This window comes from Podarcis vaucheri, assembly GCF_965113315.1.
Source record: "Podarcis vaucheri genome assembly, chromosome: 3".
In the NCBI taxonomy this organism is placed as follows: domain Eukaryota; kingdom Metazoa; phylum Chordata; class Lepidosauria; order Squamata; family Lacertidae; genus Podarcis; species Podarcis vaucheri.
This window is the reverse complement of record NC_138761.1, coordinates 28,230,220-28,255,544: the sequence shown is the minus strand read 5'-3', so window position 1 is coordinate 28,255,544 and position 25,325 is coordinate 28,230,220. Positions and strand designations below refer to the sequence as shown.

Here is a 25,325-nt window from a genome sequence, read left to right as displayed (position 1 = left end):
GAGCAAGTAAGGCTGCCTTTGTCGTCTCTACATTAGCTACATGAAATAGAAATTAGAAATAGTAGCACTTCTGCCCATGTCGTGTACTTACTGTAATAAACAACTTATTTTCTTACTCTACAAACATCTGTTGCAACAGATAATTGTTGTTGTTTAGTTGTTTGGCCGTGTCCAATTCTTCGTGACCCCATGGACCAGAGCATGCCAGGCCCTCCTGTCTTCCACTGCCTCCTGCAGTTTGGTCAAACTCATGCTGGTAGCTTCGAGAACACTATCCAACCATCTCATCCTCTGTCATCTCCTTCTCCTTGTGCCCTCAATCTTTCCCAACATCAGGGTCTTTTCCAGGGAGTCTTCTCTTCTCAGGAGGTGGCCAAAGTATTAGAGCCTCAGCTTCACGATCTGTCCTTCCAACGAAGCACTCAGGGCTGATTTCAGAATGGATAGATTTGATCTTCTTGCAGTCCGTGGGACTCTCAACAGGTAAAGTCTAGCCAAATTCACAAGCCGCACTCTGCATACTCTGTATGCCAATAGTCCAAACGGTTGTGCCATGTAGTTTTTGGCTCAAAGATACCCACAGGCCAATGTGTGTTTAAAAATGCATTGACTGAGAGAAAATGTGTTTAGAAATGTGTATTTTGAGGGGAAATGTGTTGAAAACAATCCCTATTTTAATAAAGATTAATGCATTTTTTTGGTGCACCTTAATGTGGAAATAGACTTCTGGGTGAACACGTGCAGAAGTAAGACTGTCTGAAAAATGCTGACCTTTCATTCCTACCATCTTTATATCTGGCACAGCAACCCTAACAGGTCAGAGGAGGGAGTGGTTGTGGCAGACAAATCTTCAATTGTAAAGGCCTGCTGGCCTTGTGCCAGCAGAGCAGAAGGTGGCAGCAGGGCTGTGTTTCCCTCCGTCCTTCCTTTTCTGGGTTTTTTTTTTAATTAAAAAAAATATTCCCACTGGTCCCAATGGGAAAGAAAATGTGTATGCCAACTCCAGGGGTGACACACTTACACAGAGAGAAGGGGGGGGGGGGAGAAAGAGAGATCTACTCAGATTGCCCTGATCCACAATGACATGCCCCCAGAAAGTCTCATCTTTGCCCTCGCTGCTGTCAGACCATTGGCAGCAGTAATGGGCAGCTGCAGCCTGTTATACCATTGCAACAAGCTGACTTCTGTGAGTGAACGTCCTGCTCCACTCATAAAACTCTACAGTGGCACCTCGGGTTACAGACGCTTCAGCTTACAGATGCTTCAGGTTACAGACTCCGCTAACCCAGAAATAGTACCTTGGGTTAAGAACTTTGCTTCAGGATGAGAACAGAAATCGTGTGGCAGCGGCGCGGTGGCAGCGGGAGGCCCCAGTAGCTAAAGTGGTAACTCAGGTTACAAACAGTTCCAGGTTAAGAATGGACCTCCAGAATGAATTAAGTTCTTAACCCAAGGTACCTCTGTATCTCCGTCCATGAAGACGGAGATCTCTAACACCCTAAGGCTGTGTCCCAGACTGGGCTGTAATTATCCCCTTTGTATGCATTTATTTAAAACATCTACCTTCCCAAAAGATGAGCATCCCCTCAATTCCCCTGTCATTTCTAAAGACATTAAATAACAATGGGCCCAGGGCAGAATCCAAGAACGATGCGTATGTCTGCTGCCATTTGATCAAGGACAGGAGTGGTGAAACCATGGTCCTCCAGAGGTTTTGGGACCACACTTCCCATCACCCCATACAATGATGACCTGGGGTCCACCAATATTTGGAGGGCCATAGGTTGCTCATTCATGGTGCAGGGCAAGCCCTCAGCAGAAGAATCACATAACAGAAGCACATCACATGGATTATTAGACACATGGATTCTGAGAAACATCCATGTGAAATTTTATGGGCTCTGCTAGATTGTGTCAGCACACACATTATTAAATGGTCCAAAAGGCCAATAAAAGACCGATTCTAGAAGCCGCAACGACACCGTGCGCGTATCCTTCTTTTGACCACTATGAGATGAACTGAAATGTGTCAAAAGAACTTCCTCAGATATATCAATAGAGATATTAAACTTAGATATCCTTAATAACGAAGGCACCTTCCAATTGCTGAACACCCGGTAATCTTAATGTGTGTTTTATTGCCGTCAAGGCGATATTTTTCTCAACTCTATGTACTGACCCTAAGAAGTGGAGGAATAATGGGCAAGGAACTGGTAATAGCTATTCCAAACTAAATGGCCGATGCTGTTGTGTAGGGAAATCAGTCACTGAACCCATCAGTGGGGATGACCCCCTCCTCGCCCCCCACCGCCTTCCTTATGCCTAAGAAATTGGCCATATTCAATCTTTAGGCTCTGAACCCAAATGACCTTTGAAAGAACGAATTTATGGCTGTTTCATCACCTTCTGTATCACCTCCCTTTCCTAACAAATAGGAATAAGAAATATAGGGTGGAGATTGGCAAGGGGGGTGGGGGAAGGGGGGAAAACACACACGCCTCACGACGGCACATTTCCAGCTAATGGTTAAAATGTCAGGGTAATGGCGTCCAAGTGCCGCCCTGCCCTCCAACATGAAATCGGACGCGGCTTTTACAAGGGCTGCCACGCTGATCCACTTCAGCTAAAGACTCTGACACTTCCTCCTTCTCCCTTTTCCAAGGCTGCCATTTGGAAACGACAGGCGTGTTCCCATCAGGAATGCCTCTGCCAGCTCCGTACTGTACTTCATTAGGCAGCTCTATTTAATGGTTTCAACAAAAGCCATCATTTTAGCCCAACTGCCTTGACTAAATTAAAATTTCTAATCTCTGTTTTAGTGTTCTGCAACTGATGTATACATAAGCAAAACCGGTCAACATCTGCTGGTGGGTTGGCCCGAAGTTCGGTAAAGATGTACTTCACATTTCTGAAGCATGTGCAAAGTAACAACGTTCCCCCAATCCTCCGGAGAGCTCTCATGATTTTACTTCGCCATTTGTTCAGACGCACTTTAGCAGCATATAAGCCATAGAGTTGATTCTCCCCTTGGTTGCCGTTTTATCTGTAGTGTCATTTTGAGTAATTGGGGTATGGTAGCTGATCAACTTTCAGGTTTCTCATTGGCAGAAAGGGACTGCTATTGGCACCAAGAAAGGATGTGATGGGTCCTTTCGGTGCCTGAGCAAGAGTCCCTCTCTGCACTTGGCTACCCAAGGCCGTTAGAAAATAAGCTTAATAAAGCCTCTAAGAGGCAGGCATCTTCCGCGTTTCCCAGCCAGCGGGCGTGCAGGGAAGGCAAAGAAATATTTTAAAGCAATACGAAAGATGGTAAATGTACATATTTAGCCAGTGATCTGTGAAAGTTTTTGAATTAGTTTTTAAAGCTTTGTTAAGACCAGAACGCACAGATGTTGAAAACAAGTTCAGATGTACCGACAGATGGTATTTGATTATGAAGCAGACTGTTCATATAATACAAAGATGCTGCTTCTGCCATACACAAGTAATCGCAGAGAGTGCAGTAGAAATTTTGGAAGCCGGAGCAGTTCAAGAGGTTCTTTGTGTGGCAATAACTTTAACATTTTTTCCCGCCAGCAGCATTAGAAATTGGGATAATTTTCTTCTGATAAAGGCAATGCCCTCTCCCACCTCCTCCCCCTTCCCTTATTATTCCTCGTTCGGTTACACAAGCGCTTCATCTTTAAAGGAAGTCAGCACTGCGTCAAGCGTTATTCAATGGAAAGAAACCTGCTCTCTAGATCTGGGTGCTTACTTCTATGTGCAGATAACTATTTTATCAGTCTACACATCAGTGGTTTGCTCTATTTCTCACACATTTTCATTATTAACTGAAATCTGTTTCTTTTTTTCCTCTTTAGGGATACCAGAGTGAAGATGGAGAGAACCCTGCTACACACGGCTTGAATGTTTTTAAAGTGCATCTAAAAATGTAATATGTGAATGTGACAAACGCACGAGCCAAGTGTCCTCACCAAGCCAAACCTGGGTTTAACCCCATGTGATGGGAGGAAGGGCATTTTTAACAGCAGTCTGACATACATTAGAACGACAGAACTCTGCTGGGTCAGACCAAAGCTCTACCTAGTCTAGCATCCTCCAACCAGAAGGATCTTGCCTACGAGCAAGATCTGCATTCAGTAGCCCTCACCCATTCATGATCCCCAGCAACTGGTACACAGAGGTACATAGGAAACTACCTTATACTGAGTCATACCCTTGTTACACCTAGCTTAGTACTGTCGACACTGACTGACAGTGGTTCTACAGGGTTACAGCTGAACCCTGGAGATGCTGAGGTCTGAACCTGAGAGATTTTGCATGCAGAGCTCAGCTATGGCTCTTTCCAATTACGACTGGGAGCCTTACCTTCCACATACCTGGAGACAAATTCCATTGGAGCCAGTGGGACATACACTAAGGCGTTCAAAACCGTAGGACTGTAGAGCTGGAAGGGACCTTGAGGTTCATCTAGTCTTGCAATGCAGGAATCTCAACTAAAGCATCCTTGACAGATGCCTCCAACGTCTGCTTAAAAACCTCCAAGGAAGGAGAGATCACCGCCTCTAAAGGAGTCCGTTCCACTGTCAAACAGCTCTTCCCCTCCAAAGGTTCCTCCTAATGTTGAATGGCAAACCATTAGCAACACTTGGGAGCTAATTTACATTGGGCGGATGGGACATGTTTCTGGTAACTGCTGTCCTGATTTGCTGCATTACCATTACAAAATTATTATACTCATCCTTCCACCTCACCCCATCTCTAACCATGCTGGTATGAAGTACTGTGTCCGGAGAAACTGCTGCTCTGGTCCTAACACAATTCCTGGAAGTTCTGGACCATGTTCTCATTGTCCCAAGTCCAAGGATGTGAAGTGGCAGGCGAGAGTGACTGGAGACGAAGCACCATGTAGTTCTTCTGCCATGCCGTGCTGTGAAATCAGTCCCCTTGCTATACATGCTTGTGATCATGTGGAAATTACTAGTTCGTAGCTCCACATGGGCTGGGGGGAAAGGTGTCCCGTCAGCCCTGGAAGGTGTCCTCTATATCTTGTGCATAGGATCTGGACTCTTCTTCACTAGAGGTTTTTAAGCAGAGGTTGGACGGCCATCTGTCATGGATGATTTAGTTGAGATTCCTGCATTGCAGGGGGTTGGACTAGATAACCCTCAGGATCCCTTCCAACTCTACGATTCTCTGAATTCCCAGCTCTTTCCAGAGCAGGCATTTCCCAAACTTCCTACACCTGGTGAGGGCAGACATGGGTCACCTCGATTATGCACAAGACAAATAAATGGGCAGACCGTACACTTGTACCATTATTGCGCATTGAGGGGGAAACAGAGGAAGGTGTCCCAGCTTCGTGATCTGGATAGGAAACCCTCCTTCTACATGAACACATGAAGTGGCCTTACTATTTATTTATTCTTTATTTGCTGCCTCTTCCTCCAAGGGGTTCAAGGTGGTGTACATGGTTCTCACCCACACTCCTTATTTAATCCCCACAACCTATGAGGTAGGTTAGACTCCTACTTGAACAAGCTCTGGTTTGTTCAAGTGACTGGTTACCCAGTGAGCTTCATGGCTGAGTGGGGATTTGAACCCTGGTCTCGCACATCCCAGCCCGACGCTCTTAATACCTACACCACACTGACTCTTATACTGTGCCCGGCAATTGGACTATCAAAACTTAATACTGTCTGGTCCAGGGTACTCAATGCAGCACCCTCAAGAAGTTGTGAGATCGCAAATGCCATCAGCCCCAGCCAGCATGGCCCATGGCTGGGATTTGAAGTCCAGGAGCATCTGAAGGGTACCGGATTGGTCCACTCTGAGGCAATTGCTCCAGTCCCTGCCCCCATTTCTCCTGAGGCCAATCTCTTTTATTGGAGAGCAAAGTTGCGAGTGCCACAGGGCCACTGCTACCCGCTCTAAACCAGGCTGCAGCTTTCCGATGCTGCCGCATTTTCATCGTCAATGTGAGATCAAACTTCCAGCCCCATCAGCTTCTCTACATGAAACGAAGGGTGGTAGTGCCATCTTGTCCTTTGTTTCAGTGAAAAGCTTGGTCTAGCCTGACTGCCAGCAACTCCCCAGGGATTCAGACAAGGGTTTTGCCAGTCCTGCTTACTAACACCAGGGCCTTTTCACAAAACGCCTGCCTTTGGGACACGAAGGACAAAAGAATATTATGTAAGACACACTTTTATTGGTTGTATCCACAACCAGTTTGTTTGCAACAAGCGTCCAAAGCAAAATATTAGGGCTTAAAAAAATTATTTTCAGCTACTGGGATATTTTGCATCACGGTGAAATTATTCTTTTTCTTTGCACATTTGGAACAAAGTTTGCGGGTGGTGGGCTCTCTGAATCATTCACCATAAGCATAAATCATCCTCTTGCGTGTCCTTGGGGGGAAATTGGAGCTAGTAATTCTCACAACATTTTTGCCATGAAGAATCAGTCACTAACAAGGTGGTTAGGGTGTTTTCAACTTTTTGAAAAACTGGTTTTTAGCCTTTTATGCTTTTATTGTATGGTTTTGTTTTGTTTTTATTGTTGAACTGCTTGGATATATTTTTGTGATATAGTGGTATGTAAATATTTTTACAAACAAACAAACAGTGAGAAGGTTTTCTGCAAATTTTGATTTTGAGCTGCTCTGCACAGATATTTTCAGATTTCCATCTGACTCCTTGATCATGATGAGAAGGGTTGTTGTTGTTGTTGTTGTTGTTGTTGTTGTTGTTGTTTTACCAGTTCCACTAAGAATATGAACTATTTTTGCATTATTATATATGTAATATTACACATGTAGACATTCAAAATTTCCTAAAGTAACCAGCACATAACCAGACAGGTACAGCAGAACATACAGTGGCATTAAAAAAAACTATGCATTAATACTATGCAATTTATGTATCATGTGTTACTACTATATAAAATTATATTTTTGCATATAATTAGGCTTTTCGATGAACAACCTGACCTGAGCATAAGTGAGGGTGCAATGCAAGATAAGGTTGACATATGTCCTCTTTTTCCAGGACACGTCCTCTTTTTCATGGGTGGAGTCATCATAGCGATTCATAGTTAAAAGTAGAAGTCACCAAATGCGTCCCCTTTTTTGTTCTTCAAAATATGGCAACCCTAACTGGCAAAGCTTTTATTTTGTGTAGTTGTTTTATATTTAGAGGATTCCCCTCCCCCCAAAAAGAAAAACAAATACTAACTTCAGAGGTACGTTTCCCCTCATTTCAACAGAATGAGAAGGAATTTCCTTATCATCATTATCACCCTTCCAGGCAGATGCTATTTGCTTTTGTTGGAAAATCTGGGCATTTAAAGTCACATCTAGCTTGGGCCTTAGTGAGGGTAAAGCAATGCCCATCCACGGCCATGTATGGCAGCAAAAAGCTTTGCTCGCATGATTCCCCCTCATCTCCCTGAAGATACTCTTTTGACATTGAAGCCACCTAGCAGAAGCTGGGGGAGAAGTAGGAGGAACCATTAATCTCTGTGATGAGCCATTATGACCTTCGTGCTCTTGTGATTGGGAGACTCTTTTTCTGTGTTGCTTGCTTCCTAGTCTATTTCTTCCTTGCTCTGCAGGGCGCAACACACACTTTGTGTGCAATGGGTGCCAAATAATTAAAATAATTAAAAATACATATACATCGTGTGATGTGCAGTAAGAAGAAAAAGGTCCTTAGCTGCTCTGCAGGATGCTGTTAGCCACACGTAACGCAGAGTCAAACCATGGCTTAGAGAGAGTGAGCAAGCCTGTGGGTACCAGAGCAGAAATTATGGCTGCTTTCCTCCCCCTGCCCATTCCTACTGCTGCCTCGCTACTAAGGCTAAGCCATGGTTTGGCTTAGCACTGCATGCAAACCCAGACTTCTGGTTTGTTTCTCCCACAAGCGATGAACCAAGAAGAAACCTTGGTTTGCTGGAAGCAAGGCAAACCACGATCCTGACTTTGGACAACATGCTATGCGAAACCATGTCTTAGCTCTGGGTAGCATGGTAGGAGGACGACCAGGGGAGGAACAACGCAACCACAATTTCCCCACTGGCTCAGTTTTGCTAAGCCATCATGTGGCTGTGAACTGGAGTACTGAGGACCGAACTGCCCCAGGGAAGACAAACTCATCTCAGACATCTGTACAGGCTCCCAATCAAAGAAATAAAGTATAAGAGGTGGCTTGCAGGAGTTAGCCTGGGTGAATGATGATATCTTCACCAGGCACTCAAAAGGTCACACAGATGGCACCAGGCAAACCTGTCTAGGTAGTTCCATAACTAGTTGGTGCCAGTACTGAAAAGTCCCTCTCCTCCATGGTTACTTGCCTCACTTCATTTGGTCAGGATACACAGGGACTCTAATTAAGATCTTAAAGTTCAAGTTGTGGGAGAAAATGGTATTTCAGGCAACCTAACTAAAAAACAAAACTAACACTTCAAATTAGGCTCAGAAATGGACTGGAACTGCTGAAGAACCTTTGAAGCCTACCTTCAGAAATAGGAAAACGTCTCTCCCAAGCATTCCTTAACCTATTCTGAGCCTTGCAGGCAACACCGTTTGCAATTCTAAATAAATCTGAGAGTGAGAGAAGGAACCCAAATATCTCAGGACTGGTAGGTTTTGGATTTGAGGGGGGACAGGTCTCCCCTCTCTTCTTCCAGACGTTTATTCGATTTATGAAAGATTCCCTTTGGTTTTATATCGTGCTGGCACAAATTGCCGATGACTAGGGCTGTTTTGTACTAAAAGGTGTTAAACACTTGTAATAAATATTTTTCCTTATTTCCCCCAGGATCTGGCTCCATCTCTGGTTGGTGAAGCATAAAAAAGAGCTGTCATGCCCAGTTTTAATAGGCAATAGGATTTCAGGCCCCGAGAGTTGTTTCATAGTCTGGCAGTGGACATAATGAAACTGGCCAGTGTTGCCACAAGATTTTCCCCATCAAGTGCTCTCCCTTGTCGCCTCCCCCAGCTGCCTGTCTGGTGTGCCTATTACAAAGGAAAACAGGGCATTTGCATTGGACTGAGCAGCCGCTCTTTATTAAGGGCTCTCTCTTTCAGCGTAAATGTTTTCTGAGGACAAGCTTGCCTTTCCCGAAATTAATAGGCAGCACAAATGGAGCTATCCTCGAGTCGCATTTAACGGTTCGGAGCAAGCCGTCTGGATACGTATCTGGGCTAAAGTCTAATCTGAAGTGTGCCGTTTGACTAGGAGTGTCCCCACTTGGTCTCCTCCCCACAGCCCTTTCAGGCACTCGCTCTGCGCATTGATGGCAACGCACGCAAGCTGTATAGCAGCCGCGCTGTCCAAATGGTAATCCGCACGGCAGATGGGAGATGGAAAATGCTTCGAGGAGTCTAAAGTGTTATGGAAAGTGCTTAAGAGCCTTCCCAGCGTTTGAGATCTTCCGATGAGTTTCAACCGCCCCTCCAGCTTACGAGGAAGGACAAGCTGGTTTCTGCCATGAGCAGGGCCTCCTCTGTTTCAGCCCCCACACTACAGAATTCTGTTCCAAGGGAAGTTCATGCCATCCTTGGTGTCTCCCCAGATATAAAAAAAGCTTACCCTGTTTATTATGGTTGCACATCAAAAACCAAAGGTGATTTCTGCTTCCTGTGTTTTCTGGTTATTTGGGAGTGTTCTCTCTACCTTTTAGTGAAGTGTGCATTACATTTTGTTGCCTTTAAAATCTGAAGACTGTTGAGATCTATGAGCAGTTGTATAAAAATATACAGTCGTACCTTGGAAGTTGAACAGCTTAGTTCCGGAATGTTCTGGCTCCCCAACGTCGCAAACTCAGAAGTGACTGTTCCAATTTGCAAACTATTTTTGGAAGCCAAATGTCTGCGGCTTCTGATTGGCTGCAGGTGCTTCCTGCAGCCAATCAGAATCCGTGTTTTGGTTTTCAAATGTTTTGGAAGTCTAATGGACTTCCGGAATGGATTCCGTTCGACTTCCAAGGTATGACTGTATTGCTTAACAAGCATGCCAACTCTATGGGGCTGAAGCCTGTGTTGCTTAAAAATAAATTAAAATTGGCAAAGTACACAGGAAGCTCTCTGTGTGATGATATCTCTCTTTGCTACACCCAGAAATAATACCCTTCCCCACACATACACTTTGGACTCTATACTACATGAATCAGGAGTATGGGGAGATTTCAGGAATATATGCCCTACGACTGGGACTCTGAACATTTGCATAGCAATTATTGTTCCCTTGTGTTGTGGTGCAACGTCTTGATATGCGAAATAAAAACTGTGTGGCTGAATCAGACCAAAGGCCTATTTAGAAAAAGCATCCTGGCTCTCACAGTGGCCAACCAGCAGGATCCCAGCAACTGGTATTGAGAGGGAGATTGCCTCTCATACTGGACACATGCTGTGTGCTACACAGTCATAATGGCTAGTGGCTACTGATAGATAACGTTACCCTTCATGATTGTGTCTAACCCCTTTTAAATCCATCCATGTCTGTACCAGCTTCAGGTAGCAAATTCAATACAGTGGTACCTCGGGTTACAGACGCTTCAGGTTACAGACTCCGCCAACCCAGAAATAGTACCTCAGGTTAAGAACTTTGCTTCAGGATGAGAACAGAAATTGTGCTCCAGCGGCGCGGCGGCAGCGGGAGGCCCCATTAGCTAAAGTGGTGCTTCAGGTTAAGAACAGTTTCAGGTTAAGAACAGACCTTAACCTGAGGTACCACTGTAGTTTAACTATGTGCTACATGAAGAAGTATTTTAGTTTGCCTGTCCTGGATCTTCCAACGTCCGGCTTTATTCGATGGCGCAACTACACAACACCAAAACACATTGAAAAAATTAATCGTACACAAATCCAAAACTGGTGGGACGATAGATTTGTATAAATGTATTATAATATCGACTATTTTAATCTCTCAGGCAAGTGACTATTCTCTGAGACTGCAACCTGTGCCCCCAGCTCCAAATCTGCAGTAAGGAGAATAGTAACACTGATCCACCATACAGGATAGTTCATAAGGATTATTGAGATAATGAATATGAAGTCAGTGCTGATGGGTAGTGACAGAGTTAGAATGAAGAAAGCCAGAGCCTCCTACAAGACTGAACAGGTTTGAACAGTCCAGGGAATATAATAATAATAATAATAAATAATAATAATAATAATAATAATAATAATAATAATAATAATTTATAAGGTCCGTATAGTTAAAGCCATGGTTTTCCCAGTAGTGATGTATGGAAGTGAGAGCTGGACCATAAAGAAGGCTGATCGCCGAAGAATTGATGCTTTTGAATTATGGTGCTGGAGGAGACTCTCGAGAGTCCCATGGACTGCAAGAAGATCAAACCTCTCCATTCTGAAGGGAATCAGTCCTGAGTACTCACTGGAAGGACAGATCCTGAAGCTGAGACTCCAATACTTTGGCCACCTTATGAGAAGAGAAGACTCCCTGGAAAAGACCCTGATGTTGGGAAAGATTGAGGGCACAAGGAGAAGGGGACAACAGAGGACGAGATGGTTGGATGGTGTTCTCGAAGCCACAAACATGAGTCTGACCAAACTGCGGGAGGCAGTGGAAGACAGGAGTGCCTGGCGTGCTCTAGTCCATGGGGTCACGAAGAGTCGGACACGACTAAACGACTAAACAACAACAACATTATTATTTATACCCCGCCCATCTGGCTAGGTTTCCCCAGCCACTCTGGACAGCTCCCAACCGAAACGCAATACATCATTAAACATTAAAAACTTCCCTGAATAGGGCTGCCTTCAGATGTCTTTTAAAAGTAAGATAGTTGCAAACTTTCCCCTTCCCTATCGCCACTAACCCTCCTGGTTTCTGAAGCTTCTCAACGACATGTTGGGGGACTATTTTGATTCCCCAACAGGAAAAAAAAAGTGTGCTGTGTGTGTTCTGTAGAATACCTTGCCATTCAGCCTTTGGCGCACCAGAGGAGAGGCTTTTTTAGAAAGAAATATAAACCATGGCAATGAGCTTGTAATTTATATTTTATTTTGCACAAGCTTGCATATATACTGCACATACATTCAGTTCAGAGAAGATGGAAGGCACACAAGGCAATTGAACTACTGTATCCTTTAAGTGGTACAAAGCAAAAAGGTAAAGGTCTGGAGAGTATACAAAAGCTGAAAACACACAAAATAAGATTCCCTCCCTCCCCACCCCAACCCCCCCAACCCCAAAAAACATTTTTTTCCTGATTTCTTTTCAATTTAGTAGCTGCCAAGCTAGAATTGTAATTCCCCGCCCCCCAAAATCAATTGTCTACTGCACCTTTTTTTCCCTCCATACAGACAGGGGAGTCTTCATGTTTTATCACATCATCAATTAATATTACAGTACATCCTTGGCAATACAAAATTGTACACCATCAAATAAATTAGGATAAATTAAACCAATAAATTATGCAAAGTCTTCAGAACAATAGACAACAACATCAACAAACAAACAAAAAGAAAATTCCACAGTTGAAATTGCCTCTAGCTAAAAAAAAAAATTTAAAAAAAATTCAAAAATTGACTTTATTAATTCAGTTATTGTACTAAGTTCAAATTAAAGGGTCTTTATTACAAAAAAAGTTTAATAATGCTATTTACAACATATTGCTAAATAATATAAAGGCAGTGTTTTTGTCACTTTCCTAACTATATACATATGAGAAGTAGCTGGGACAAGAGAATTTTATGCCTTAACCTTTGATTCTTCCAGATAAATAAATATATTTCTCTGAGTCTTTTGTTCAGATCTATATGGCCAAATATCTTCTCACTAAACGAACGTGTGGTTGTGTGTGCGTCAAAACCTACAGCAGCATACCTCAATTTGGGGCCCTCCAAGTGCAACTGGATTACAAATCCCATCATTTCTAGCCATTGGTGGGGCTGATGGGAACTGAAGTCCATCTGTACCTGAATGACCCCAGGCTGAAGAAAGTCTGACCTACCAGTGTTATACTGTTATTAATGCCTTGTGAAAGTCCAGGCCATACATACTCGGGCTAGAATTCAAGGTTGAGTCTCATCCAGATTTGACTGTATATATCTTGTACAATTTTTAATATTTCTGATGACAGCTGAGAGCATAAACTGAGGGTCTCAGATGGCAAAAGGAAAACAAGAAAGATGCCTGAAATCACCACCTTTCCTACTTCGAAACAGACCTATTCCTAAGAAGACACAAAAGTTAAACACCAGCTTTTTTTTTAATCCCAGCTGAAAATATGAGCATTTTCAATGGTTTTTTTTTGTTTTTGTGTTTTTTTTTTTTACAACCAACAGTTCCACAGAAAAACAAAAATTGCATTTCCTTCAACAGAACATTTAAGTGCAATACAGTAACTGCTTACTCATATAAATCAGTTACATTCTTGAAAGGGGAGCTTTTTGAAAACAATGCTTATCAAAAAATGTCAAAACACAGAAGAGATACCCAAAAGAAGTCTTTGCACTAGAACATCAATAATTACTATATAATACACATGACAAATAGAGGAGGATTTATTTTTTTAATTTTTGATTCATTTTCATGTACAATGCTCATTTGAGGGGGTTTGCAAACCACTTCTTATATATATTTATATTTATTTATTTATATATATTTATATATATTTATATCTTTCTGTTCTGCTGGTGAAAGTCCTATATTTAAAGCCACAAAATCTTCACTTTTATTTCTTAGTTACTATTAACCTGGAGGGAGGGAACCCTTTGCCAATAAATTATTTTGTGCACATGGGAAGGGGGGGAAATTCAGTAATTTTACAGAAACTGAATCACTCATGTCCTGGACACATGATGAGAGAGAGAGAGAGAGAGAGAGAGAGAGAGAGAGCGCTCTTTTAAAAAGTATTGAGCTGGGTTTTAAAGAATGCTTTCAACTATCTATACAGTTACTGCAGCGTTTCTTATAAATTTAACAGATGTTCTCAGAGTGTAGTTATTAAAATCATGTGCCTTTTATTTGAGAAAAACCGTCAAGCTGAATATATACATTGCTTTATAAAAGTTCCCCTCAGCTATAGATGTTCACCCACATACCTGGTACAGTAACAACGATTCTGCAAACTTAAAACACTTTAAATTAAATAATACTCAGAGGCACAAAAGCAAACCTCAGGATTATATGGGCGAACACTTCATTAAATAATTACTACATTCTAATATCTTTCACTTTTTAAAAACCATTTAATGGGAAGCGCTCCCATTACACAACCAGAGATACAGTAAGAATTAAATGTTTCATAGTTTCAAATAGAACATTCTTCTCACAAAACATAATAAATGTCTAAAATAGGTTCTTAATCTACATTGGAAAAAGGTAAGCTTTTCACTTCACACGCATATTGTGTGTGTATAAGCTTATATACATATATATATATCTATATATATATATTATCGTATGTATATGTGGGTATATATGTATGTATATGTATACACATATATATATTACGTATGAAATATTGCTTCTATACTACTTTTTATTAGGCTAAGAAAACACAAGATCTGCACCACTATTACAAAAAAGTTGGCTTTCTACAAGATTTTGTTGTTGTTTTTCCAAAATTGAATGCCGCCCAAAGGACTGAGAAAAAAATAATTTGCATTATCAAACTGTTCTAAAAATTCTCTTCTTCAAAAACTTAGTCTCCTGCTTTTTAATTTTTTTTTCTTTAAAAAGACACAAAATATGCATAGCTATCAACATCATGTCAAACAGCTGAAAAAACGGGGTGGGAGAGGGTGGGAGAAAAGAACCTAGCTTATTGCGGCTGTGAGGAAAGGGGCAGGAAAAGGTTCAAAAAGATGAAAATTGTTAAGCCACAGAAGGCACAAGAACAGCTGTACTTGTGAAGGGGAGGAAAAACTGGTGATTTGAAGGATTTTTGTCGTGTTGTTGTTCCCTAATCCTTCTGCTGGTGAATGTAAGGTCTAGGCACTCACTATAACCTCACCTTTGTCTAGTCAGATCGGGGAGGTGGAAGGGCCAGTGTGGGATCTCAGCTATTTTTGAACTCCTTTCCCCATGTAAACCTTTCTTTACCACAACAAAAGCAGCCTGATGACCCAATCCGATGCACAGTTTTGCTCAGAAAGAGCAGGGCAGCTGGTGTCTGTGTGAGAGAGGGGTGTGTGTGTGTAATTATTGTGGGCCCTGCTTCATGCCACGCCTGTGGGAGTTTGCTGACATCCTAGGCTCAGAAGCGCGGGGTCAGCAATATGCATAGCTGTCAACTTTTCCCTTTTCTTGTGAGGAATCCTATTCAGAACAAGGGAATTTCCCTTAAAAAAAGGGAAAAGTTGACAGCTATGGCAATACGACACCAGCAACTGCTATCGCTAGGCAAAGCTGCCGCAAAAGACACATCGTAATGGCAAAAGCACATCTGCACTACAAGCTCACGTCGGTTTTGCAGAGGTTGCAAAGGCAATGTCTCTCCTGCAACTGGGAACTGAATTCTCCCAGTTTTTATTGGTGGGATATTGGTTGCTTGGTTGGTTGGGCATGGCCACTTAACCTAAGGTTGCCAGATTTTTTTCAATAAAATCCGGGGACACTTTTCAACTTCCTACTAAATAGATGGATTTTGTCAGGGGACTGATTTGTAAATCCGGGGACTGTCCCCCCTGGTAAGCTTAGCTTAACCGACTTTGGGGTGAGTGATGGTCTTCACTCAGGTCTGCTCCCCAGGAATATATTCCAGCCAGTACTACTATACCCTGTATATCTGGAGAAGGAGTAGCTCACCTACAAAACCATTATTTGGGGCATGGCAGAGGCAGCTGCCTCAACTGCAATCCTATGTGTGTTTTTTTAGGCTTAGCATTCTTGCTTTCTTCATAATGGGATTGTAATGGGCAGCACAGTAGGGGGAAACCCCTTCTGCACAAAAGACTTCCATGGGAATGGACATCTGTAGGATCAGGGTCAGATAATATATATATATATATATATATATATATATATATATATGGGGAATACTAAAGAGCAATGATGATGAAGACTACTTGAAGTACAGCAAAGATTGATGCTTTCTATTTTATTTTATGTGCCTTGGAAGGCACAAAGGCAATATGGCTATATAATGCAATGAAGTCACCATAAATCTAGTTGAATTGTATATGTCAATGTATCAGATCAAGACTTGCCTGTATTTCCTTCCTTAGCATTCTTGTGTGTCATTCACTAGTGATTTGATGTATGCTACGTATAAATAAATAAATAAAATAATGCCCCAAGCTGTAGTGTTCAACCAAATTCAAATAATCACATTTTCAGTCAATAATAATTATAGTAGTGATAATCGCACAAAACCAGTAATGCTAACAATTAACAGTGAAAACAAAAACACGTATAAGGAAAATATTTCTAGAAGTGCATCTAATATATATTATATGTGAAGTATGGCTTTAGTATGGTAGTTGGGGTTTTTTTATGTTTCAAGGTGGCTGAGTTCACACATAATGCAATGGCAAAACATAGCTTAGCAAAAATGAATAATTGTGTCAGTACTCAGATGTAAAGTGTGACTCAGATGTAAAGTGTGGCTGCTTCAATCCTGCACTACCCAGAACTAAAACATGGTTTGGTTCAACGTTATGTCTAAAGCTGAGTCTCCCTCCGTAAGCCAAGAACAAACCATGGCTACAGCTTGTGGTTTGTCTGGAGCAAGACAAACCATTAGCCTGAGTTCAGACATAACACAAAACTAAACCATGTCATAACATGACAGTAGCAGGACCAGGAGAGGCGTGAAGAGACTATGCTTTTTCCTCACTTGCACGTTCACACTTAGCCATGGTTTAGCTTAGCACTACATGTGAAACTGGCCAATCAAACAGCAGACTCTGTATGTAAGCGATCGCTACAAAAATGGGTCCCCTCCCTAATTAATAAATTTAAGTATATGCACAGCCCAATGGTAAATTGTTCTTGTGATAGCATAAGGGGGGGGGATAGCTCTTGAAGGCCTCCTCTACATTTCCAGAAAGCTTCAGCAGAAATGTGTCCTAAATCAGAAATGGAATAGTCCCACTACTCAATGAAGAAGCATATTGAGATGTTCTGAGCAGCAATGGCACAGCAGGGCAGAAAGCGCAGCAGTAAGTACTTCAAGCAAGAGGTACTTGCTAGTGCAGAAATCTAGAGCTGCAGTCATTATTTGGGCATGGCAGTAGCACTAAGCACATCTAGGCCAGCAGTGCTTGGAACAGGAACAAATATCCTGAACGTGGGGATGCAGGAGATCGTCAGCAAAATCCGACATATACAAATGTCCTAATGCTCTGCCCATTGTGCACAAATTAAAAGAGTGGCAATTATGCTGTCAACTGTACGTATGCAAAAAGCAAAAATGTACTAAGTACTTTAGAGGAAGTCTGGAAGCAGCATGGCTTGCTTTGAGTGCAAAGCGTACTACAACTAATTGGTGGTCCTTTATCCCATGGTATTGGCTAAATCACCTACACTGCATAGACACAATTCACATCTGAAAATAACAGCAGGGGCTGCAACCCACAGAGTGGCGAGTGAAAAAAAGAAGCTTATGTACAATTAGGCGCAGTTCAGACATTCAATAGACCATAGTTTATGAAGTTAGGAACAAGTGCCAATCCAGAAAGCTCTGCCCTTGCTTCCTCTCTTTGTGTACCTGCTTGGCACTTATATCCTGGTCTGTATAAACTATGGCTCATGTCCAAAACAGGGAACTGTGGTTTGATGTCAGGTTACTAGCCGGGTTCTTGAATGTGGATCAAACTGCAGTTTAAGATCCTGGTTAATAAACTGGTATCACAGCTCCCAAGTTTGAATACGATTGGGAACTAGATTTTAAACAAACCAGGATTGAAGTGCTAAGGATGACATGCAAGGGGAGAGCCATGCTCCTAGTTTAAAAAACCATGGTTTACTGGGCCAGGGATGTTACATATGAAAAGACGCATTGGGCTTTGCTTGTAGTGTATGTTGCCTGAATGTATTTGCTTGTATTATTGTGCAAAAGTCTTGCACCAAGAAAATGGGTACTCAGCATGGATAAATTCTGTTATTGCATCTGGAAGAGGGTCGCTAGATTGTGGTCCTGGTGTCCTAGTTTGTTTGTTTTTAATCAGCAGGTTTTTAAGGCTTTTCACCGACAACTACTTTCATCCATTTCTGTCTCTTCGAGCAGTATTTGTAAATGAAGCATCTTTGCAATGACTAGGTCAGCTTTTTCAAAATATATATAATGTTGCATGGGGTAAACTTTCACTCTTCAAACTCAAAAGACAATTGTTTAATAAGAAAAAAACAGCAAAGTTCAAGAAATGGAGTAAAAGGTAGCGTCCTTTAAAAAAAATTAAATTGCTAAGCTATAAAAAAAGATACCTTGGCTAACTGGTATCAAATCTGTATCAAATTGCCAGTAAGGGGTGTATAAGGAAAACTGCTAGCCCAGGTAACAATAAATTCTTACTGCATCTGTACAAAAGACAACAGAGAAACGACAAATACATAGTGCCATAGAATATAAGAAAACATTACTAGACACTACACCTTTGCAAAAATGCCCAAAGAAAAAGGGAGACCACTGAAGAAAGCATTTAAAACTAACAGCGAGCTTTTAAGAAAAAAGCTGGTTATTTTATCAATTCACTGCAGTTGTATTCATTCAACTCCTATTACTAATTTTCCACTCTAAGGTAAACTTATTTTGGTCACCTTGTGGAGAAATTCCATCTGCGGCTGCTTTAAAATATGAATTCTGTTTCAGTAAATGTCAAAAATCAGGGCCAACTAGATCTACTAAGTGCTGTACTGGTCTGAATATAGGCCACACTCTCCTGCCCCTCCTCAAAATCTGGCTTGTATAAAACCTGAATACAGTCTACGATTGTGCTCTTATAGCTAGAGATACCTTGATTTAACAAATCCATATAGGGAGTGGCTAGATTTGGGGACGGCTTATATTCAGACCCATAATTTTTTATCCACTCGGCGCTGAAAATGGCCGCCATGTGTCTATCTCCTCACAGCAACAACATAAAGCAGAACTTCATCACAATTGGCTATTGTGGTATCTTCCTGCACCATGCAGGTGGACAAGCATAGAACATTATGGGCTGCATACAGCGATGTACAGTAGATGTTACAGAGGGGCAGGAATGTGTATATGGTGGCCATTTCCATTTGACATTACAAGGAAGAATCATGTCTTGTTTGGCCTTGGGTACTTGCTGAAATCATATTTGTCTGCAGCCAGGACTCGAATTGATCCATGTGGCTCTTCAACGCAAGGTGGCTTTAAAAAGGGGAAAGTTCTCTTGATGAGAAGTGACAGAAAAGCACTGGTAAGCCCCATTCTGGTAAGCACTACGCTCTTTTTTATTTTATGCCGCTTACTTTTGTTGTAGAAGAGAAGTGGTTTGATCAGGTTTACTTCCGTGTTAATGAATCACTTACGATTGAGGAAATAATAAAAGTGGCTAGCTTCTGCTTCCCTAGCCCAAAAGACAGGGATAAAGTTTCTCCATGATTTACAGGCTACAAACCCAGAGGCACTGAAGCCTGCTCAACCCCAAGGAAGTGAGAAAGCACCGTTAACCACTTAAGTTCCTGCTGGGTTCAATGAAACTTGGAATAGCCCATTTTTGCTAGAGTTGTGTTCTCTCTGTGTATTGTGCTGTGTTTATTCCTTTAAACAAAAAATGTCTTAAATGTCTCTGTGCCAGCTTTCTCTGATCTGGTGCCCTCCACATGCCAGCTCCCATCAACCCCAGCCAGAAAAATACAATCTGTCTTGGACTTTGACGTAGCTTTTTGCTTTGCTTTACATTTTTCTTTTTTCTGCTTCTTCAGCAATTAATTTTTAGAATAAAGCAAAGGTATGTTACAGTGTTTCTCAGATGAAAGGGTAATTTCAAACATTGCTTTTCAGGTAAAAATGTGAAATATCAAATATATACACCACTCGAGGGTCTGGTTGGGACAGGGGAACGTATTTTGATAAAGATGGCTCCCAGGATGTGGGGGAAACCTGACTGTTCAGTGTGGTAAAGGGAAAGGACACCTTAAAAAAGCGGATTAATCCTAACAACATCTATTCAGAAGTAAGTTCTAGGTTCCATGGCACATACCTCCCCGAGTATGTGTGCATAGGATTGTAACCTTAAAGGCACACCGATTCCCACAGGAGAGAGTTACCACAATATTTACTGGTGAAATAATGGGACTTAAAAATGCTCAGCTATGGCTGAGAGCCATGCAAGAGTTTGTTTTTGTTTTTTACTCTACGGAGAGTGAAATACTACTGCTTTTATAAGCTGACAGTATTATTATGACACTTAAAATCGCTCCTAGAATGCTGTGTATAGCCTCTTCGATAACACCAAAACCCCTTGCTTTAATTTACTTTATGTTTTGTGCAGTATTGCTTTGTTTGAAATGCAGTTGGGTGGTGGCGGCGGCAAGATTTAGGTGAACAGTGGTGGGAGCAAAGCCCAAAAGTGAGCGAAACTCTCGGCACTGGAATTTGGGGTTCTAGCTCCATCTCCCTAATCTGTTTGGACCCGAACCTTGCTGGAATCTTGGTCCAATCCAAAATCGAGCCTTTTCAGGCCTACAGTGGGTTCACAGAAACTCTTCATCGCCATTCCCAACCTTACTGAAGGGATGGGCAAGGTGGGGAAATCACTGCAGTAGAGCAGTTTTCTTCAATCTTGAGTCTCCAGATGTTGTTGGACTACAACTCCCATCTTCCCTAACCATTGGCTAATGGCTGTGGCTGATGAGAACTGTTGTCCAATGATGAATGTTGTCCCTTCCAATTCTATGGTTTTATGACCTTACACTATCTGGGGACAGAAGGTTGAAGAACATTGCAATAGGGTATGTGGCAGAAGATGCACATGGCTACAGCAGCATCTAGGGGCACTGGAAAATGGGGCAAAATGATTTGGGGGGGCATATGTTGTTCTTGTAAGAGAAAAGCATGAAGACTGGTGTGGATAGATACTGCTTTTGACGTCTAAGTAACTGAAATGGTTGTTTATATGTCTTCTAAACTATAACACAAAAAATCTACCGCCTTCAATGAACAGTTGAGCTAAAATTTAGAAAGCTCTACGCTTGTAAAATGCCTCCCTAGAGCCGCGAGCTTCGTACAAACGAAGAAAACATCATTGTAGGATTGCGATGCGACATTTGTCTAAGACAAAATGCCACTTTGTAGCAAAATGTAATGCCCTAAACTTACTAAAACAGGCTTGCACACACTTCAAAACATTCTTCTCCCTGAAAAAGAAAAGTAACCCAATTGTTTCCCCTTCCAAATATTAAAAATCATGGGCAAAAGTAAAACAAAACTTGGAGTTAAAATAATTATCAACTTGTTACTTATCAAATAAAAATACTCATGGTGGATTCTTATCTGATTCCATATATATATATATATATATATATATATATATATATATATGAATGAAATTAATATAGACACACGTACACACACACACACTCACATGCACAACATGGGCATCAAAAATGGGGTCTGCTAATTTTTTATACATTCATAAATAGTGGTTGAAATCTCTACTCATGGAGAAGCTCTTGGAGGCAGTTTGGGGATTTGAAAATCTCAGGAACTTCACTGTCCAGCTTACAGATGACCTTGTATATGGCCTTCTTCCAGGAAGGATCAACATCTTTGCCTGCGATAATGGCATTGAAAAACTCTCGTAATGTGATCTGAGCCACTTCCAGGAATCTCTCTGGAACCTGCTGATACAAGGAGACAATGGCATTAATAAAAGTTTTCAGTTTCAAGTCTCTGGGTCTTCAAAGGAAACTGAGCTAAGTTCTTGCTTTCAAAAGGGAGCTTACATAGCACCTGCATTTTCTAAATGCGGCAGGCCTCTATTCTCTTAGGCAAGGCTGTTATATATAGTACAATAGTAATAACTTTTAAAACATGTGTTAGCTAGCTTTGCAAAGTTGAACCACAGAATGTAGGTATTAAAATATGAACATCTGGGTTTAGTGGGTGCTGGATTTATAAGATATAATTAGCAGAGGAAGGCAATGGAAAGAGTAAAAAAAATAAAAAATACAAAGAGCAATAATACACAGCTATTGAAGATCTGCAGGGGCTTTTTGCCCAAATATTGATGTGTTTCTTCCTCTATTCTCTGAGAATTTAGCATGTGCTGAAAAGAACATTGCCTCTTAATTCCAGCATACTCTATTAATATTTTTATTATTATTTGCCCTCTGGAACGCCCTCCCATCAGATGGCAGAGAGATAAATAATTATACGACCTTCCATAGACGTCTGAAGGCAGCCATGTATCGGGACTCTTTTAATGTGTGATGCTCTGTTGTGATTGTTTTTCTATATATTATTTGGAAGCTGCCCAGAATGGCTAGGGCAACGTAGTCAGATGGGTACAAATAAATAAATATTGTTATTATTATTCTGGTCCCAGCTAGTTCTGAAAGCCCAGCAAAGAAGTAAGGGTATCTAGGAGCACCTAGTAAAGCCCCCTTCAAATGGCCTGGCTGAGAAGGTGCTTTGTTTGTTGTGCTCCCATAACATTTCCTTGCACTCAGACATTACAAGCCCCCTTCAACATGAGTGTTCAGATAAAAACACACCCTTATGCTTTTGGTGTGTGTCTGTGTTGTGACCAGGGACCCAGGTTCTTTCTGACCCATTAGGTTTCTAAATGGCAACCCAGTCTATCTGGCATATTGGAAATCATTGCACATGGACGGGCAGCTTCCAGCATCTTCTGCAACTGTGGGTTGGAGACAAGTGCCCTTGTCATGAAGGCAACTTCCTCTAAATCACCTCCTTTTCATTCATTTGTTTTGCAAGTTGAATCTATGCAGCCAAGCAAGTTGCATGGAGCTTACTCCCCGCAGGAAACTCTTACAGTATTATTTATTGCAGATTCAAGCCCACTTTGTCATGCCCATCCCATGCGGGTGGCCCCTCACAATCCAACCCTTGTCAGCAGAGATTCTGAAGACCTGGGACTGCACATGCCAGCAGTGGGAGTGGCCAAAGGCACACAGCTCCCGCCCCCCGCCCCTCCTCTGATGATAGTCTGTGCAAAAGAGCTGAGGAAGGAGATTACAGTGGTACCTCGGGTTACATACGCTTCAGGTTACAGACACTTCAGGTTACAGACTCCGCTATCCCAAAATAGTACCTTGGGTTAAGAACTTTGCTTCAGGATGAGAGCAGAAATCATGCTGCGGCGGCAGCAGGAGGCCCCATTAGCTAAAGTGGTGCTTCAGGTTAAGAACAGTTTCAGGTTAAGAACGGACCTCCGGAATGAATTAAGTACTTACCCCAAGGCACCACTGTACTGTCCCTCCCTGCTCAGCAGATGACACATCTGGGAGGGGACAACTTGCATCCTCATTAGGGTGCTTAAACCTCTCTGTGTCCACCCTAGATCAGGGTCTAATCTAGATTTATTTCCTTTAGTCAAAATTGGTGAGATCTTGCGTGGTTGGTGGGGGCATAAACAATTGCCAGGCCGGTGTGTCATCTGGTCGATGAGCCACATGGATAGTTTGACCTGATTAAGCCAACTTTTTATGTTCAGCTCAAGCATTGTTCTATGCATTTTGGGGCATATCCCATTCAAACAACTTTCCTGAAGGCATGGACCACTGACTATCTGTAATTTCAGATCCGGCTAATAAAACCCTCTCCTCCCAGCTGCTCTTAAAGGAGTTGTTCATCCACCTTCTTCACACTTCATACAGAAGACCTTAAACGTCTCCTCCTGTAACAAAGCACTGAAAGCTTTCTCGCCCGTTGTAGCAGATGACACAGCAGTGATCTAGGAGCCAGGTTTTGCCATGAGGCAGACATGTGATCAGCTGCTGCTGAAGTCAGTGGGAGTCGCTTGCATGCGCTAGAGGGTGGAATTTGGACCCAAACACTGAGTGTCATTTGCAAATGGCATATTGACTCATAATACTGAAGGCGTGATATGCAAAGAGAGACGGGGGGGGGGGGGCATTCAATATTCAGGATTGAAAAAAATGTCCGTCTTTTCTAGGGAAAAATAGTTCGACAACACACCGCTGTGTTTGACTCTTTAGTCATATAAACACTAAATGCACTAACTATTTGGTGCTGGTGTTTGTAGGGGTCCATAATCAGAGGCTGTATAGTTCTAGGAATCCTTCCCTTGAAAACGACAGCTCTTGTTATTGTCCAAATCTGATTATGGAGGGCTGGGAGTTAGGGGAGGGTGGGAGGTATTTGCCAAATGTTATGGAAAGATAACAAATATTTGATAAATAAAGTCAAATATTTTTCTGTAGGTTTGGTTAAGTATTCAAAAACAACAGACATTTCCCCCTTCAGAGTTGTGCTACAGATTAGAAAAGAGAACTTAAGTGCCCTCATAAAAAAAGAAATGGAGTCAAGGGTGGCATAAAAAGGCAAGGGAACTTACTATGGCAGGGATGGAGAAGATGTGGTCTCCAAATGTGGATGAACTACAACTCCCATGACCCCTAACTACTGGCCATTCTGGCTGCGGCTGGTGGGAGATGGAGTCGAACATATGGAGGTCACAAATTCCCCATCCCAGTTCCAAGAAGCTGCCTTATACGGAGCTGGACCGTTGGTCTATCTAGTTCAATGTTGTCTACACCAGTGATTTTCAACCTTGGGTCCTCAGATACTGATGGTCTACAACTCCCACAATCCCTAGCCAATCTAGTCAATGGTCATGGATGATGGGATGATGTTGTCTAACAACATCAGGGCAGGGACCTAGGGTTGAAGAACACTGGTGACACAAACTGGTAGTGGTTCTCTAGGTTTTCAGGCAGGGTTATTTTCTAACTGGAGATAACAGAGATTGAACTTGGCACCTTCTGCACGCAAGGTATAGTAGATGCTCTAGCACTGAGCTGTGATGGTGCTTCCCCATATGCGGTATGAAACCGCCTTACACTAAGCCAGCCCATCAATGTCTAGTCTTGATTGGCAGGGATTGTGGTGTGGTGATGAGTCTTACAGCTCTTTGTTGCACCCAGTCCTTTGCCAGTAGCCTTCCACAACCTGTGCCCATCCAGCAGTTGCTAGACTACAACTCTCATCAACCCACTGGCCCTAAAGGCTTGGGCTGATGTGAATCGCAGTCTGAAGCATATGGTAGCTTGGAGAAGGCCATGCTAGACAAGCAGATGAACAAGCAAACCCGTATCACAGAGGCGGGACATCATTCCAGAGCATATGTGGAACTCCTATTTAATTTGTTTGTTGAATTTACATAGCATCCAAAC

General features: G+C 42.1%; 1 protein-coding gene and 1 long non-coding RNA gene across 4 annotated transcripts in view; both read right to left on the bottom strand.

Moving 5' to 3' along the window:
• LOC309529784 overlaps window positions 1-25,325 on the bottom strand; it is a 760,251-nt gene that overhangs the window by 262,974 nt on the left and 471,952 nt on the right. The window lies entirely within an intron of this gene.
• PROX1 (prospero homeobox 1) overlaps window positions 13,966-25,325 on the bottom strand; it is a 76,853-nt gene continuing 65,493 nt past the window's right edge. For both annotated transcript variants that reach the window (XM_082217507.1, XM_082217508.1), the window contains one exon: window positions 13,966-21,785. In XM_082217507.1, the coding sequence (XP_082073633.1) occupies window positions 21,600-21,785 (186 nt within the window). In that variant the 3' untranslated portion in view covers window positions 13,966-21,599. The remainder of the gene's footprint in view (window positions 21,786-25,325) is intronic.